The following is a 14804-nucleotide window of genomic DNA, read 5'->3' as shown; positions in this document are numbered from 1 at the left end:
TCTGTCCTCATCAGTAAAATAGAGATAGTAGTAATGTTTGCTTCATGGAGTTCTTATGAGAATTAAGTTACATAACGTTTGTGAAGCACGCATGCAGTAGGTGCTCAGTCATTGTTAGCTGTCCCTTTGGCTCAATAATAACCATTGTAAAATTTCTGTGTGTATGCCTTTGGGTTCTTTCTCTAAGTTATACAGACGGTGTTTTGCATATTGGAATCATGGCAGATAAAAACTGTCCATCCAACTCCTGTTGTGGTTTAGATTTAGAAACTGCTGTTGTTCCCAAGTAACAGACTGGTTATGGAGGTCGGAGGGAGGAGGGTTTTCATTTTAATCCAGCGACAATCTGCTTCATCCAACCGGTGTGAGGATTTTGTTGTTTTTGTCTTTGTTTTTTAAATTGAATATTGCAGAAAGAAATGCCAGAGAATCTGGCTGGCCCATATGTGATAGCTAATAATAATGGTAACAGAATATTATGAAAATATAAAGCAAGCTTAGAAGTAATCACCACCAAGATGCAACAATGATAATTGTAATGTGGTGGAAAGGTTTGAAATTGTTCTTGTTTTAAAGGAGCCAAGAGGGCTTCCCTGGTGGCGCAGTGGTTGAGAGTCCGCCTGCTGATGCAGAGGACACGGGTTCGTGCCCCGGTCCGGGAGGATCTCACATGCCGCGGAGCAGCTGGGCCCGTGAGCCATGGCCGCTGAGCCTGCGCGTCCGGAGCCTGTGCTCCGCAACGGGAGAGGCCACAGCAGTGAGAGGCCCGAATACCGCAAAAAAAAAAAAAAAAAAAAGAGCCAAGAGAGGAAATTCACTGTTATACATTTTCCATGTTGGATGAATTTATAACATGGATGTTTAAAGAATATTTAATGCCAGGCATCCTCTTGTGTTTTTGATTCTCAGAAATCAAATAGTATTTGTAAAAGGCAAAATAACCAAAATTGTAAAGAGGGATTTTGTTAAGCAATTGGAGCAGCTTGTTGTTGACTACCTGGCATCCATCTAACCTTCTTCAGGCACTATATACCCTGTAGAAAGCTTCCCTGTCCCTATGATTGATTAGTGGTTTAGTGAGGAGCTCTAGCAGTGAGCACAGATTAATTAACCTAAACCAATGCACATATCTGGTCTCTTGACCACGCTGATGGTTCCAGATGAACACCCAATCTAAGCTACACCACTTAGAATGAATCTCAGAATCTTTATGGGAATTACCAGAAAAGATACATTCTCATTCCCTTGTGACTTGAGCCTGAAAGTGTGTCATGTAGAGCTGCTATAGCCATTTCACCACTCCAAGGAGAACACCTATCTGAGAATGAAACCCCACGGAGAAGGCATCTCTGGAGATGGACAGAAACCGGGCCTCAGTGATATTCTTGAAACGTGGATCCAGTTATCCCAGAGGCTAGACCTATGCTTGTGCATATCAGTCACAGGAGCTAAGACATTTCTTTTCCTCCGCTCCCTCCTTCTCCCCCTCCCCTCCTCCTTCTTCTTTACCTTCTTTTCTTTCTTTTTCTTTTTTTCTTTAAGCCAGCTTTTCTTTTGTTGTCTTCTTGCTGGTACTCCTCTTAACTGAAAGAGTCCCATATGATATTGAAATGGAGGAAAATTTACTTAAAATGGGTAATGGGAATCTTACCCATCTTCACATTTTTGTTTTTACATGTTGTTTGTAATAGTACCGTATTTACAGATTACAGGTTTGATATTGTATTATTCAGTGTTCTCCAAAGAAACCAATAGGGTATGTGTGTGTATGTGACCCAGGGAAAGCTGATGTTGCTGTTCAACTCTGAAGGCCATCTGCCTTCAAAATTATCTGGATAATTCCTTCTTTTTCGGAGGAGGTCAGTCTTTTGTTCTAGTCAGGCCTTCAACCGATTGGATGAGGCCTACCCCACCCGCATCATAAAAAGCAATCGGCTTTACAAAGTACACCACTTTAAATGTTAATCTCACCCAAAACACCCTCGAAGAAACATTCAGAATAATGTTTGATCAAATATCTGGACATCATGGCCCAGCCAAATTAACACAACATTAACCATCACAGATCCCTAATAATAATAAGAAATAATTTTTTAGCTATTCTTATGTAGTAGGAACATGGCCAAGCTTTTTACAAGCATCATTTAAGTTAATTCTCATACAATTGTTTGAGCAGGTGCTATTACTGTCTTTCTTTTTATGAGGAAATAACAGTAAAGGAAATTAAACTTTAAAGAAACTGTCTAAGGCCATACAGCTAATAGATGTTAGAGCCAGGACATGAACCTAGTTTGTATGATTCTAAAGCCCATGCTCTTAATAGCCAAGCCATACTGCCTTTCAAGGTTACCAATTTGTTTGCTGCCCTTTGGTCATTTTCAGCAGAATACTCTAGCAGCATGTTGAGTAAAACAAAGTCCTGGACCTCAAAAATTTAGTGAGAGTTCAGAGAGGTAGACAGTGTGCTAAATTATCCATGGGGTGCTATGAATCCATAGGGCAAGGACACCTAATCCAGTCCTGGAGGGCCAGGGAAAACTTCCTGGAAGTAAAATCATCTAAGTTAAATCCAGAGGGCAAAGTAGGTGTTAGCCAGATGGATAGGGTTGGAAGAACATTCTACAGCATAGCTAGAATTCAGTTTTATCACTGGTCAAAATTAGGGATAGAGCTCAAAACATCTATAAGATCCCTTTTGTATTAGTTTTCTATTGCTATCATAACAAATTTCCACAAATTTAGCAGCTTGCACCATACAAATTCATTATTTTACAGTTCTGAGGGTTGGAAGTCTGATATGGGTCTCACTGGACTAAAATTAAAGTAGTATCAGCCAGACTGTGTTCCTCTCTGGAGGATCTAGAGGAGAATTCATTTTCTTCCTCAATTGAAGAATTCAGTTCCTTGCAGTTATAACACAGATCCCCATTTCTTTGCTGGCTGTCCTCTGAGGGCTATTAGCTTCTTCAAATTCCTTGGCTCATGGCCCCTTTTTTCCATCGGCAAAGTCAGAGACAGTGGGTTGAGTTGCCCTCATGCTTTGAATCTCTCCTTCCTTTTCCATCTCATCTCTCTGACCCAGTTGGTGGAGATTCTCTACTTTTAAGAACTCATATGATTAGATTGAGCTCACTTGGATAATCCAAGATAATCTCCTGTCTCAAGCCTTGACCTTAATCATGTCTGCAAAGTTCTGTTTGCCATGTAAGGTCACATATTCATGGTTTCTGAGGATTAGGACAGGGACATCTTTGGGGGACCATTATTCTACTTACCACAACCTTCCAATTTTAATATTTTCTTATTTTGTGTGAATTAAAAATAAAAATAAGACAGAGAAAGTTTGTAGATGTAGCACCTTGGTTTCTAATTTTTAAAATAGCCTACACCTGTAGGTAAAAGTTCTTCCCTGAGCAGGAGGGAGAGGTCATCATCTAGAGTAGCCCTACATACTTCTACACACTTGGAAGGCCCTCCTCTTTATAGGAATCTTCTAGAAGTCAAGAAACAGCTGGGAGAGGGTTGAAGGTTCTGACTAATGGGTGAGATCAGTGTTGTATCTTCAGGTTTTTCTGGAAAGATTTACAGCCTGTTTATGTACTCGCTAGTTTGGCTTCTGGTCTTCAGGTTGCTGAATCAAGTGCATTGTCTTTCAGATTGGTTATCCCTCACTAAAGTTGGGGTAATGATCTATAACACTGCTTCCTTCCCACTCCCAGGTCATGGCCTAGGTCGACTGGGTCTTTAGATCTTCCTCAGACCTTGGTGGATTCCTCCGTATACCTCAAACCTACAATAACCAGGACCTGTACTGAGCTGGATCTAACCTGGTGACAGGAAGGAGCAGTGTGGTTTAGACAAGCATCCGCATTTTGGTGGGAGATAACTAGTCTGAAACAATAAGCTTAAATCTCTAACCTGGATGCCAGAGACCAGATTTCCTAAATTCATGGAAGAAACAGGTACATATGGAGAGGAAAAATTAGAACCTTGAGATCCAGACATCTCTCCACTGTCACATTCACCAATCTGCTGGAAAATGCATTATCTGAAATATAAAACAGGAGAATTGTGCTAATTCCAATTAGCACAATTCCAATACAATTATTATGAACTATAATTATTTTAACTTGCAAGACCACATGTTTTGTAATACTGTGAAATATAATTCATATTAGAAGTCACATACTATCTCTAGAATACATCATACTTTTTTTCAAATATAGAATAGTTTACAAGTATGGACTCTGGAGCCACAAGGCCTGAATTTGAATCCTGGTTTTACTTCTCCTGTGACTTTAGACAAATTACTTAATCTCCTCTTTGTTTTCTCATCTCTAAAGCAGGGATAATAATGGCACCTACTTCTCTGGATTATTTTGAACAGTAACAGGTAGGGTACTTGTAAAGTGCTTAGCACCGTGTGAGACATATTAAGCACTCACTAAATAGTAACAGTCATTACTGGACTTATACTGTTGTTTTAAAAAATGGAAATAAGAACTCATTCTTGAAAGAACACTTTTATTGTCTCTGTGGTATTGAGAAGGAACTTGAAAGAGGTCACACAGCCAATTACAGTGGATCCAAGCCCAGAACACATTTCCTGGCTCCAGCCTAATCCACACTCTTGTTTCTGAACCTCCACATAGCCCATGTATGCAGTGATGTCAGGTGATTTTTTTACTCCCAGTCTCAGAGAAAATCTATAGGAGAGAAGTATTTATCTTGTCTCTCCATGCCCCAAATCAGTTATAACCAAATTTGGCTGCATTTTTGCTTTGCTATTGCAAAAGACACTTCAAAATCCTTCTCTCTTCTGATTTTTCACTTTTTCAAACTGGTAATGTTTTAGAGTTGCCAGAAATTGTGATAATGTGTTTTCCTCATTCTTTGTTTTCCAAAAAACTTATATCAATAATCTTTGGTAAATCTTCAAGAACATCTGGTCTGGTGTAGGTAGTCTTAGTAGTACTAGAAATAGCAAACTACAGTTGGCTCATAGAAGGTTGAGGGCACTCACCAACCAAAAAGCCCCCAACTTCAGACAGAGCAATCCACTGATGAGATGTGTTTCACTAAAGTTCTCAGCAAATACATACAACAAGATTTTATGGTCAGTAAATTTGTTTCTAGATAAGTATATCCTTAGTTGCCAGGAGAGATCATTTTAGGAAACTTTTTTTTCTTTCTGCCTTCTTCCTTCTTTTAATTGTTCTCCCAGACAGTTGACTTTAGGGAATAATATTTGATATATAAAAGGGGAAAAACAATCCATAAAGTATAATATTTACAAAGTCTTCGAAATTGATTAAAAAAATAATTATTGCAAATATTAATCTCCTTTGTAAAAATTCTCTCAAAATAAAAATGTCAAAGAGGATGATTTGTAACTGCAAGAAAAGATATATATGTTATATTCTCTTTACTTTTCTTTAATTCTTGATTTTGTTTCCTCAAACCCAAATTTTATCAATATTGTGGATATTTCTGTTTTATTTTCTATCCAGCATTAGTTCTACCTTCCCCAAATGACTCTTATCCTTCAAAAGGCTAGCTCAGGCTTGCTAACATGGCAGTGGCAGAATTCTAGATGAGAATGGAAACGTGCAATGTCTCTTGAGATCTTGGCCTTGAACTTTCATGGCATTGCTTCCACTGCATTCTATTGGCCAAAGCAAGTCACAAGGCTAGCCCAGATTCAAGGAGTGGGGAAATAGACTCCACCTCTTTATGGGAGGAGTTAAAAGTCACATTGCAAAGAGTATGGATACTAGAAAGAGGTAAATCATTGGAAACCTTTTTGCAATTAATATATCACAATCATGAAGGGAGTTGTCTAGAGCATCCTCTGAGTCATATATATCTTCCTCTGGAATCTATCAGGTGCCATCTCTGGCCATGGTAGGGCTTCTTAGATACACTGAAGAGGTACAGTGAATAAATGTTTCTTTCCGACAGAGACAGGCCTAACAGGTAAGCTCCCAAAAAGAGACTAATATAAAGTAAATATGTAATTTAAATTCTATTTATGAAAAAACACTTACTTGGATTAGGGATCATCAACAATGACTCTAGTACCATCTTTCTACATTCACTCCATCAATGGAGAAAAATATTGTGAAAAAGCAACCACTAAGTGTGCATTGTCTATAAACCTAATAAATAACAAATTCATTTTGCACTACTTAAAAAGATAATACTTAAATAAATATTTAAGCTAAAAAAATAAAGACTATTTGTAATTTCTTCACCTCTACTTTCAAATGATGCCCTGGTTACATTCAGGTAGGCCTCATGGCTCTCAATTTTTATTTGTTTTTCTCCTGGAAAATCTTCATCTGATATATTTCAGAGCTTATTTGTTGTGACTTTGCAGGCCCTTTCCCACTTCCAGTTCCTTTGACAGTTTCTTGCCTGGTGTTTTCAACCCATTCTGTTCTAAGGTCTAAAGAAATAATTATAGATTTGCTAATCTCTCTGCCTGATAAACTTTGATTTGTTCAACAACTCTATCTACAATGTTATGATTAATCCTGAGAAAATACTTATAGGAAAAAAGCCGGGGGAAGTGAGTGAGCTTTGTGTGAAAGGTAGCGGATAAAACAAAGGCATTTATAAAACATGAAATAGTGATTTTATGAGCTTGTGAGTTTTGGCATTGACGCTGATTTTTATTGGATGTTTTTGTTGTTGAAGACGAGCTTCTTTTCCTCAGAGGACAATTTCTTCTCTTGTTGATCTGACCCTTGGTGAAGAGATCATCTGGTGTTTATGCCATGAAAGTTGGCTGCCACTTCAACAAAAGTCACGTTATACTTTGATGATATTTCCTTTTGCCGGAGAATCAAAACTGATGTGGAAGAAAATCTATAAGACAGTTCACTAAAAAGGTACATTATTGGGGCTTCCCTGGTGGCGCAGTGATTGAGGGTCCGCCTGCCGATGCAGGGGACACGGGTTCGTGCCCCGGTCCGGGAAGATCCCACATGCCGCGAAGCGGCTAGGCCCGTGAGCCATGGCCGCTGGGCCTGTGTGTCCGGGGCCTGTGCTCTGCAACGGGAGAGGCCGCAGTGGTGAGAGGCCCGCGTACCGCAAAAAAAAAAAAAAGGTACATTATTACTGCAGCTGACAAGGGGAGTGATACTTGAAGGAGATAGATAAATGCTTTTAAGCCATTAAAAGAAATCATATTTCTTGTGCTTTCTTTATCCTGAAAAAATGTCATTAAACATTTCTTAAAGATGTAGGAGGAAAAACCCACCTAACCTGTCTTGTATATTTATGTAATCAGGATCACATTTATTTCCTCAGAATATACTTTGTAGCTTTGTCTCCCTTTGAGTTTTGTGGGGGTTTTTTGTTTTTTGTTGGTTTTTTTTTTTGCCGCGCCACGTGGCTTGCAGGAATCCTAGCTCCCCAACCAGGTATGGAAACCAAGCCTTTGGCAGTGAAAGCGTGGAGTCCCAACCACTGGACCGCCAAGGAATTCCCTCCCTTTGCTTTTGTATCCCAGAGTTTATCTGGGGTAATTGATGGTGGGAAGCCCCAAAAGACCATTTGTCCTGCGGATTTCATTAAAAAAATAGTCTTAAATTTAGACTTTTTAATATTACCTCAAAATGAAACAGAAACACATACACGGGATTGAATGTTTAAAATATGCCATGTTTTTATAACCTTATATTTTTTCATTTCTTTACTTTTTAGTGCATTGACAGCCTTAAAATTGAAATGTCTCCTGAGCTGCGAGAAGCATTGCTTTTCTTTGAATCAGAATTTCTGTCCCTTGTTTTTACTACCATCTGTCAAAATCTAACCCATCCTTTACAAGCCAGCTCAAATCATCTCCCCATAAAGCCATCCCTGTTCTTTTTAGCTGGAAATAATTTCTTTCCTCTGTGAGCCCATATTTTTGACCTAGGCATCGTATATCTTTTTTTTTTTTTTTGCGGTACACGGGCCTCTCACCGTTGCGGCCTCTCCTGCTGTGGAGCACAGGCTCTGGACACGCAGGCCCAGTGGCCATGACTCACGGGCCCAGCCGCTCCGCGGCACGTGGGATCTTCCCGGACCGGGGCGCGAACCCGTGTCCCCTGCATCGGCAAGCAGACTCTCAACCACTGTGCCACCAGGGAAGCCCCAGCATCGTAAATCTTTATACCAGGCTGTAGGCTGCATGTGAACAAGGGCCTTGTCTCTTTCTTTTATTATGTACTTAGAAATTAAAAAAAATAAATTGTCTTTGAATGGAGGTCTATGATCGCTCCATTTCATGAAGCATCTTTTATTAAGTTATATTATTCTCTGTCTCTGTTTCTCTTTATCCTCTATCTCAGGATTAGCTGGAACTAAAATTACGGCAAAATACTTTATATGCTGTGAAGCCAACATTTCAGAGCTCAGAGTAGTTTTCAGATTAGAACATGAGATTTAAGTGTAAATCAGTCTTTGAAGAATTGGATTAGATGTTCTATTTTCAAAGATTTCCATTACCATAGCCTCTCTAGTATCAGTCTAATTTAGTGTGAAAGCTCAAGAGGTCTCTGCTTAACTAGAAAATCATTCCTCTGGTCATACTCTGGGCTACTTGCAATGTGGTTAATGACATCCTTGTGTCAGTGGCAGAAAAATGTTCCCTTGAAATCTCAAAGGTCATTAAGCAGATATCCGATTAGACTCTAGATTATATTTGACAACATCACTACCAGATGGCTTCATTCTGGTTACCTTTCAATTTTTTTTTTTTTTTTGCGATATGCGGGCCTCTCACTGCTGTGGCCTCTCCCGTTGCGGAGCACAGGCTCCGGACGCGCAGGCTCAGCGGCCATGGCTCACGGGCCCAGCCGCTCCACGGCATGTGGGATCTTCCCGGACCGGGGCACGAACACGTGTCCCCTGCATCGGCAGGCGGACTCTCAACCACTGCACCACCAGGGAAACCCTACCTTTCAATTTTTATTTCTCTGTCCTTAACTCTTCTTTACAGGGCTCTTCTGCAGCATACAATTATGCCTCTAGGAAATCTTTGCATCATGGAATGTATTGATCCTGAGTTGGGTTTCTCAAGATAGTGATCTTAGCACATAAGCCAGCTTTTGGTTGTATAGGTGACATTTCCTCAGGCTCTCCAAAAACCAAGAGTTTGTGTATTGGGTGAATGTCTCACTTCCAGAGTGGACAGAAATTTCCTTTTGGACAAGCAAGTTAATTTGCCTTGTATTGATAGAACCTTGGAAAATATCAGAAATTGGAGATATCAGGTGATCCATAATGAAGGCATAAAATGGTATGTAAAGGGACCCCAAATTGGGGGATTATTTAACAGTCTGTAAAAGAAGCCGTTAGTTTACCTTGTCTCCACCCCCATTCTGGCTATTTAGGTTATACCCCTCTTCACTCCTACTGGAGCCTGGAGATTAATCTCTGGAGAAAGTGAAACCAAGGTTTCACAAAAACAGGTAGTGAGTGGATTTAGCCCTAGGGTCATAGTTTGCTGATCCTAAAATGATAGCTAAGGGGCACTAGATATGTGAATAAAGCCTTTAGCATGAGACATCAAAACAAACAAACAAACAGAGAAAAGAAGGGGAAGGGGAGATGATTCAGAGAGCAGAAGAAAAAAAAGAAATTAAAGTCATTATTTTTCCAGAGATAATAAAAGTATGACATCCATCAGTCAAGAACAGGATACAATTAAAAGGAATAATCACATTATGAAAGAACTTCACGAAATTAAAACTATGATAACCAAATAAAAACAAATTCAAAAGAAGGGTCAACAGATAAAGTTAAGAAAAGCCCTAGAAAAATGAAAAGACAAAGAAATAGATAATAGAAGAGAAAGATAAGAAAATAAAGATAACCTTATTTCTGAAAGTCCAACATCTACGAACATAAATTCCAGCAGGGAGAGAATAAACAGAAAGGAAAAAATTATCAATTCAGTATTACTGGAAAATTACCCAGAATTGAAACACTTGTGATTCTACATTGAAAAAGCCAACTCAGTTTCCAGCACAAAAAATGACAAACTCTTTCCAACGCATTAAAATACCAGAAAAAAAAAAAACCTTCCAAAATTTTCTAGAGAGAAAAAGTTTAGTTACAAAGAAGAGCAACAGAAAATAGAATAACATCAGACATCTCAATGGGAATTTAAAAGCTGAAAGACATATTTTATATATAACAGCATATTGATCAGGTATTATAGTGGAGCAGTGATATTGTCAGACGTATAAACTCCCAAACCTTTTTCTCCTCAGGAAGATACTGAAAAGTATATCTTCAACAAAATAAGTGAGTAAACTAAGAAAAAAATATTTTGGATTTAGGAAACGTCATGTCCAAAACAAGAGAGGCGAAGAAAATTTTCAAGATGCCAGCAAAGGGAATTTCCACGATAATGCATGGCCTAAAGAGACGTCAGTCCAGATTGTAGCAGGAGGTCAGGGGACAGCTGGAGTGAGTTTATCGAGAACTTATCTGGCAGATTTGATTGAACTGAAAACTGTATTTAAGGTATTTTGTAGAGCTGCTGGAGTGTGTTAGAGATAAAAGAAATTTTAAAAATGAGGCTATTATCAATTCCTGGAAACACAGCAGTGATGAATATTTAAATAATTATAATAATGAAAACTGTGCATTTGGGTTTATATGGTGGAGAGAAAAAATATTATAATTATATTGGCAGAAATAGAAGGAGGAGAAGAGGGTGAGTGAAATAACTTATGGTATTAGAAAAGTTAGTAAATAAATTATGATGAGTTGAGAGACATTTGTACATACCCACTTTTTAGGGTCTTGAAAATAAATATTAAAGAAACTGTTAAAACTGTAAACAGGACAAGAAAAGTGGCAGGCAAGGAGAACGTGGAACTGTTATTTATTTATTTTTTTCGTTGCTGTTATTATGAGTCTTTTGTTGTTACAAATCTTTTAGTCTTGTATACATCCCCCAAAGAATTGTAAATGTAATACTTCGATTAAAAATTAAAATTAATTAAAACAATCTATTGGGGGAAAGGGTCTGTGTAAAGTCAATTCTTGCTGGTTTCAAATCAGTCCCATCTAAAAGAAATGGTGGTAGAAATTTAGCAATTATTCCTAGAATTTAGCTGTAAAGTTACATTAGTTAATTAAAAATGAAAGCTAGAAATCCTAGGAAAGTTGATTTACAATTGTTAAGAGCCACCACACACTTTTCATACCTTTTAGTAAGATGCACAAAAAGATAAAAATTCTTAGGTAAAAGATTGCATATTAGAATGAGACAGGATCCTAGAAATCCTTTTATATTTTATCATTCATTCTTTAAAAAAATATCTTATGTTGAAGAAATGTCAACTGCTCTGAATAAAATGTTGTGAATTTTATTGTTTTACAGTCAGAAGTTGATTGTGTGAAGAGCCATGTGGTTTGTTTCACAGTAGTGCTGTAGGGACTAAGTGAAGGTTGCACAAGTCACTGTTTTGTCCATTTTATTAGTTTACTCTGTCTTATATAACACTGGGATTGACTTGCTCATGAGAGGTGCCCCATACACTAGGATCCTATTTGAGTGATCCGAGTATTAGGGCTGTCTTTTAATTTCAGGTTGTGCTGACTTGGGCTCTTGGACCCCTGTGAGCAGCCTGCCAGCACAAAGGACATAGCTCTTTGGGAAGTCTTTAATTAGAGGTGTTCCCCTTCTTCTCTCAGCCTCTTGGCTGAATCAGGAGGATCTTGCTTCCTGTACAAGAAATGACGTGCTATCCAGAGTCCACATCCAGACAGCTTCAGATCTGAAGGGGACTGTGTGATCTGTGAAAAGACTGTGTGCTGCTTTGCAAATTGGAGATAATTACTCTTGACAGAGAAGGGCTTTGAAGCTGCTGTGTGAACTCAGTGAAAAGCATTATGAAGCCTCCACATGAAAGGCTTATTTTCTTATTAGGTCTGCTGCTCGCAGAGGGACGATTGCATCGCATCATTCATCTTCTTTCCTGTGAAAACAGACTGTTGGGTTCTGTGCCATACTTGGCATGTGTCATCTTCCTAGGCCACCAAATTTCACAGAATGTTAAGTAACGATTGCTTTTATGAGCACAAAACTGATTCCGCTCAGAAGAAAGACTTGGTAAAGTGAATTAGTTTTTAGAAAACTAGCATAGTTTAACCCCAGAGAACATTGGGAGCAAATTGAACATAGGAGCTGATATTCAGCAAGTGACTGCTAAAATGGTGAAAAATGAAGCAGAGACCAAGATCCAGAGGCTCCCCTAGTCATGGAAAGGGTTCTGGGGGCAAAACGGTCCTATAATTTGGTTTCTGGATGTCAAAAACCTGCCCTTTTCTGGAAAGTAATAAAATTCAAAATTTGGTATATTTGCAGTCTGAAAAAGATGGGGAACAGAGTCCTGATTTGTACTTGGGGTAGTACATTTGCTATGGAAGCACTATCTGACATTCTAATCTGAAGAAAGTGGTTTAAAAAATGGAGACTTCTTCGAGGAATGTAGTCTTAGTTCCCTTGCAGCAGGAGAGGCAGCCTGAAGGTCCCCGGCTAGAGTCAGTCAGTCATGTCTGTCTGCACCCTTGTTCCACTCAAGGACACAGTGATTCAAGTTTGGGTTCTAGGTATAAGCTTATCCATCTATCTTCCCCAGCACTTCTGCTGCATTCTACCCTCTCCCCTGGCTGCTTTCTTCTGCAATTTATTTGCTCTACTAGATATTAACGTTAAACTAGAAAACCTTTCACTGTTTTCAGATTGTTTCAGACATACTATTCTTGCCTCTATAATGAGATTGTTCACTTTTTGATGGCAAGGCACCTACCGTATCAAAAGAAACTTTGGTGACTGCTTAGTACACACGGCACATGGTAGGTGTTCAATAGATAGGAGGTCCCATATAATTTACTATCCAAATTGAAACACTTTTTAAGAGTAAAAGTGGATACTATTAGCTGTTATGCTGAGATAACAGGTGTAAATTTGGACATAAGATCAGTTTCTCAATCTATATTGGTAAGATGGAATTAATTTCTCCAGTGATCCCCTACCCATAATTCTTGACTTTTATACCTTTTCTTATCTCAGGAAACTTCCTGTTGGGGTTTTGAACAACTTCTTTCCCTCTAAAGCCTTTTTAGTGAGATTGTGTTTTCTTAGACCACATAGATGTTTCATGACTCGTTCCCTTTTTATGAGCCATTACATTCTTCCATATTCCTTCCATTTGTTTAGCAATATAATTCAGCAGTGTTGCTCCCTGACTAAACTTTTGAAGATAGACTCCCCAAGAAGTCATTCTAGCCAAGATGTTTCAAATTATACTCCTGTTCTTGGATTTTAGTTATTAAACCATCAGTCTATGTCTTTAATAGGTTTATAATGTGGGGTGGGAGAAAATAGTTTCTGTATATGGGTCTGGTTACAATCTAGGCACCTTGCTCCTTATCTCTATCACCAAGTAGTGTATTCTTCCAAAGCTTGTTCTGTGAAATATTACATCTTCGGTGTGTTATTTAATATTATGTGAGAAAAGCTTTCCTTGATCAAGTTAATTTGAGAAATAAAGTTAAAGAGGTTTCTTTTTTTAAAAAAAAAATATTACTTATTTATTAATTTTTGGCTGCATTGGGTCTTCATTGCTGCGCATGGGCTTTTTCTAGTTGCGGCGAGCAGGGGCTACTCTTCGTTGCGGTGCGCAGGCTTCTCATTGCGGTGGCTTCTCTTGTTGAGGAGCACGGGCTCTAGGCGCGCGGGCTTCAGTAGTTGTGGCTCGCGGGCTCTAGAATGCAGGCTCAGTAGTTGTGGCACACGGGCTTAGCTGCTCCGAGGCATGTTGGATCTTCCTGGACCAGAGACTGAACCCGTGTCCCCTGCATTGGCAGGCGGACTCTTAACCACTACACCAGCAGGGAAGTCCTAAAGAGAGTTCTTTACTGCAACAATTTTTCATCTTTAATAAGTAAATGTGTTTTATTGATTTCCAAGAGAGGTCTATAGTAAGCATTTCGAACCATGGAAATCACACTACATCTTCTCCTTTCACCCTTCACTCTTTACCCCGCAAACTAAGGAGCATCAGTTATGTCTAATTTTTCAAAGAATACACTTTGGAAAAATCTAAATTAGTATAACGTGTTGCCTTTCAAGATTGAAATAGGCTTCATTACAAGAGAATTCTGCAAGGCAGGCTATTCCCAGACTGCAACTCCATAGACAGAAGTCTTGCACTACTTTGATATCTCCAACTGGGTACATGATAAGGATAATAAAATGAATTGTTGGGAATAAATAAACCCAAACTTTGTAATAAGAAATGTTTTACCTCACGTATTTATGTATAACAGATTTTAAAGGATTCCCAATGGTTTCAGAAATAATCCCCAATTTCCTTTGCTAAGAATCTAGTGACATCATATCTATTGTAGCAGAGAAATAGTTTCCGTTCTAGTCCTATCTTTATTTTGTTCTGTATGTCTCATGTGGGTCTTGTCCCACATAATATATGTCAGTTTCCTCTTTTAGGGCTCTCATTATAAAGCCGTTCTTTGATTATGCACTACTCAAAGTGCAGTCTAAGTATCAAGCCTTTATTAATAGCATTTTATAAAAGGATATGTTTACTTTTAAGATGTTTAGCAAACCACTGGCTGACTATTTATTTGCATTATATATAAAAAATGACTTCCTGATGTTACAGTTTTCTGCTCCATTTGCTGTGTTTTGGGGGGGTTTATTTTAAGTTTGCTTTGGTAAATACTGCTTGGACTCTGAATCAAAAAGAGACCCCTCTTACCTCTATGTAAAATCA

The 14804-nt window shown here is 38.6% G+C and overlaps 1 protein-coding gene across 3 annotated transcripts in view; it reads left to right on the top strand.

The window, feature by feature from the left end:
• CTH (cystathionine gamma-lyase) overlaps positions 1 to 14112 on the top strand; it is a 42640-nt gene extending 28528 nt beyond the window's left edge. The window contains exon 11 of one of the 3 annotated variants that reach the window (XM_089921045.1): positions 577 to 14112. In XM_089921045.1, coding sequence (XP_089777171.1) covers positions 577 to 612 — 36 coding nt within the window. In that variant the 3' untranslated portion in view covers positions 613 to 14112. The remainder of the gene's footprint in view (positions 1 to 576) is intronic. The other 2 variants (XM_089921033.1, XM_089921022.1) reach the window with 2 other exon arrangements.
• The last annotated feature ends 692 nt before the right edge of the window (positions 14113 to 14804 follow it).

Source organism: Delphinapterus leucas, chromosome 1 (assembly GCF_059928025.1).
Source record: "Delphinapterus leucas isolate spDelLeu-1000000601 "Yukka" chromosome 1, BTC_Dleu_Yukka2, whole genome shotgun sequence".
NCBI lineage: Eukaryota > Metazoa > Chordata > Mammalia > Artiodactyla > Monodontidae > Delphinapterus > Delphinapterus leucas.
Note: the sequence above shows the minus strand (reverse complement) of the source record. Positions and strands in the feature narration are given on the sequence as shown.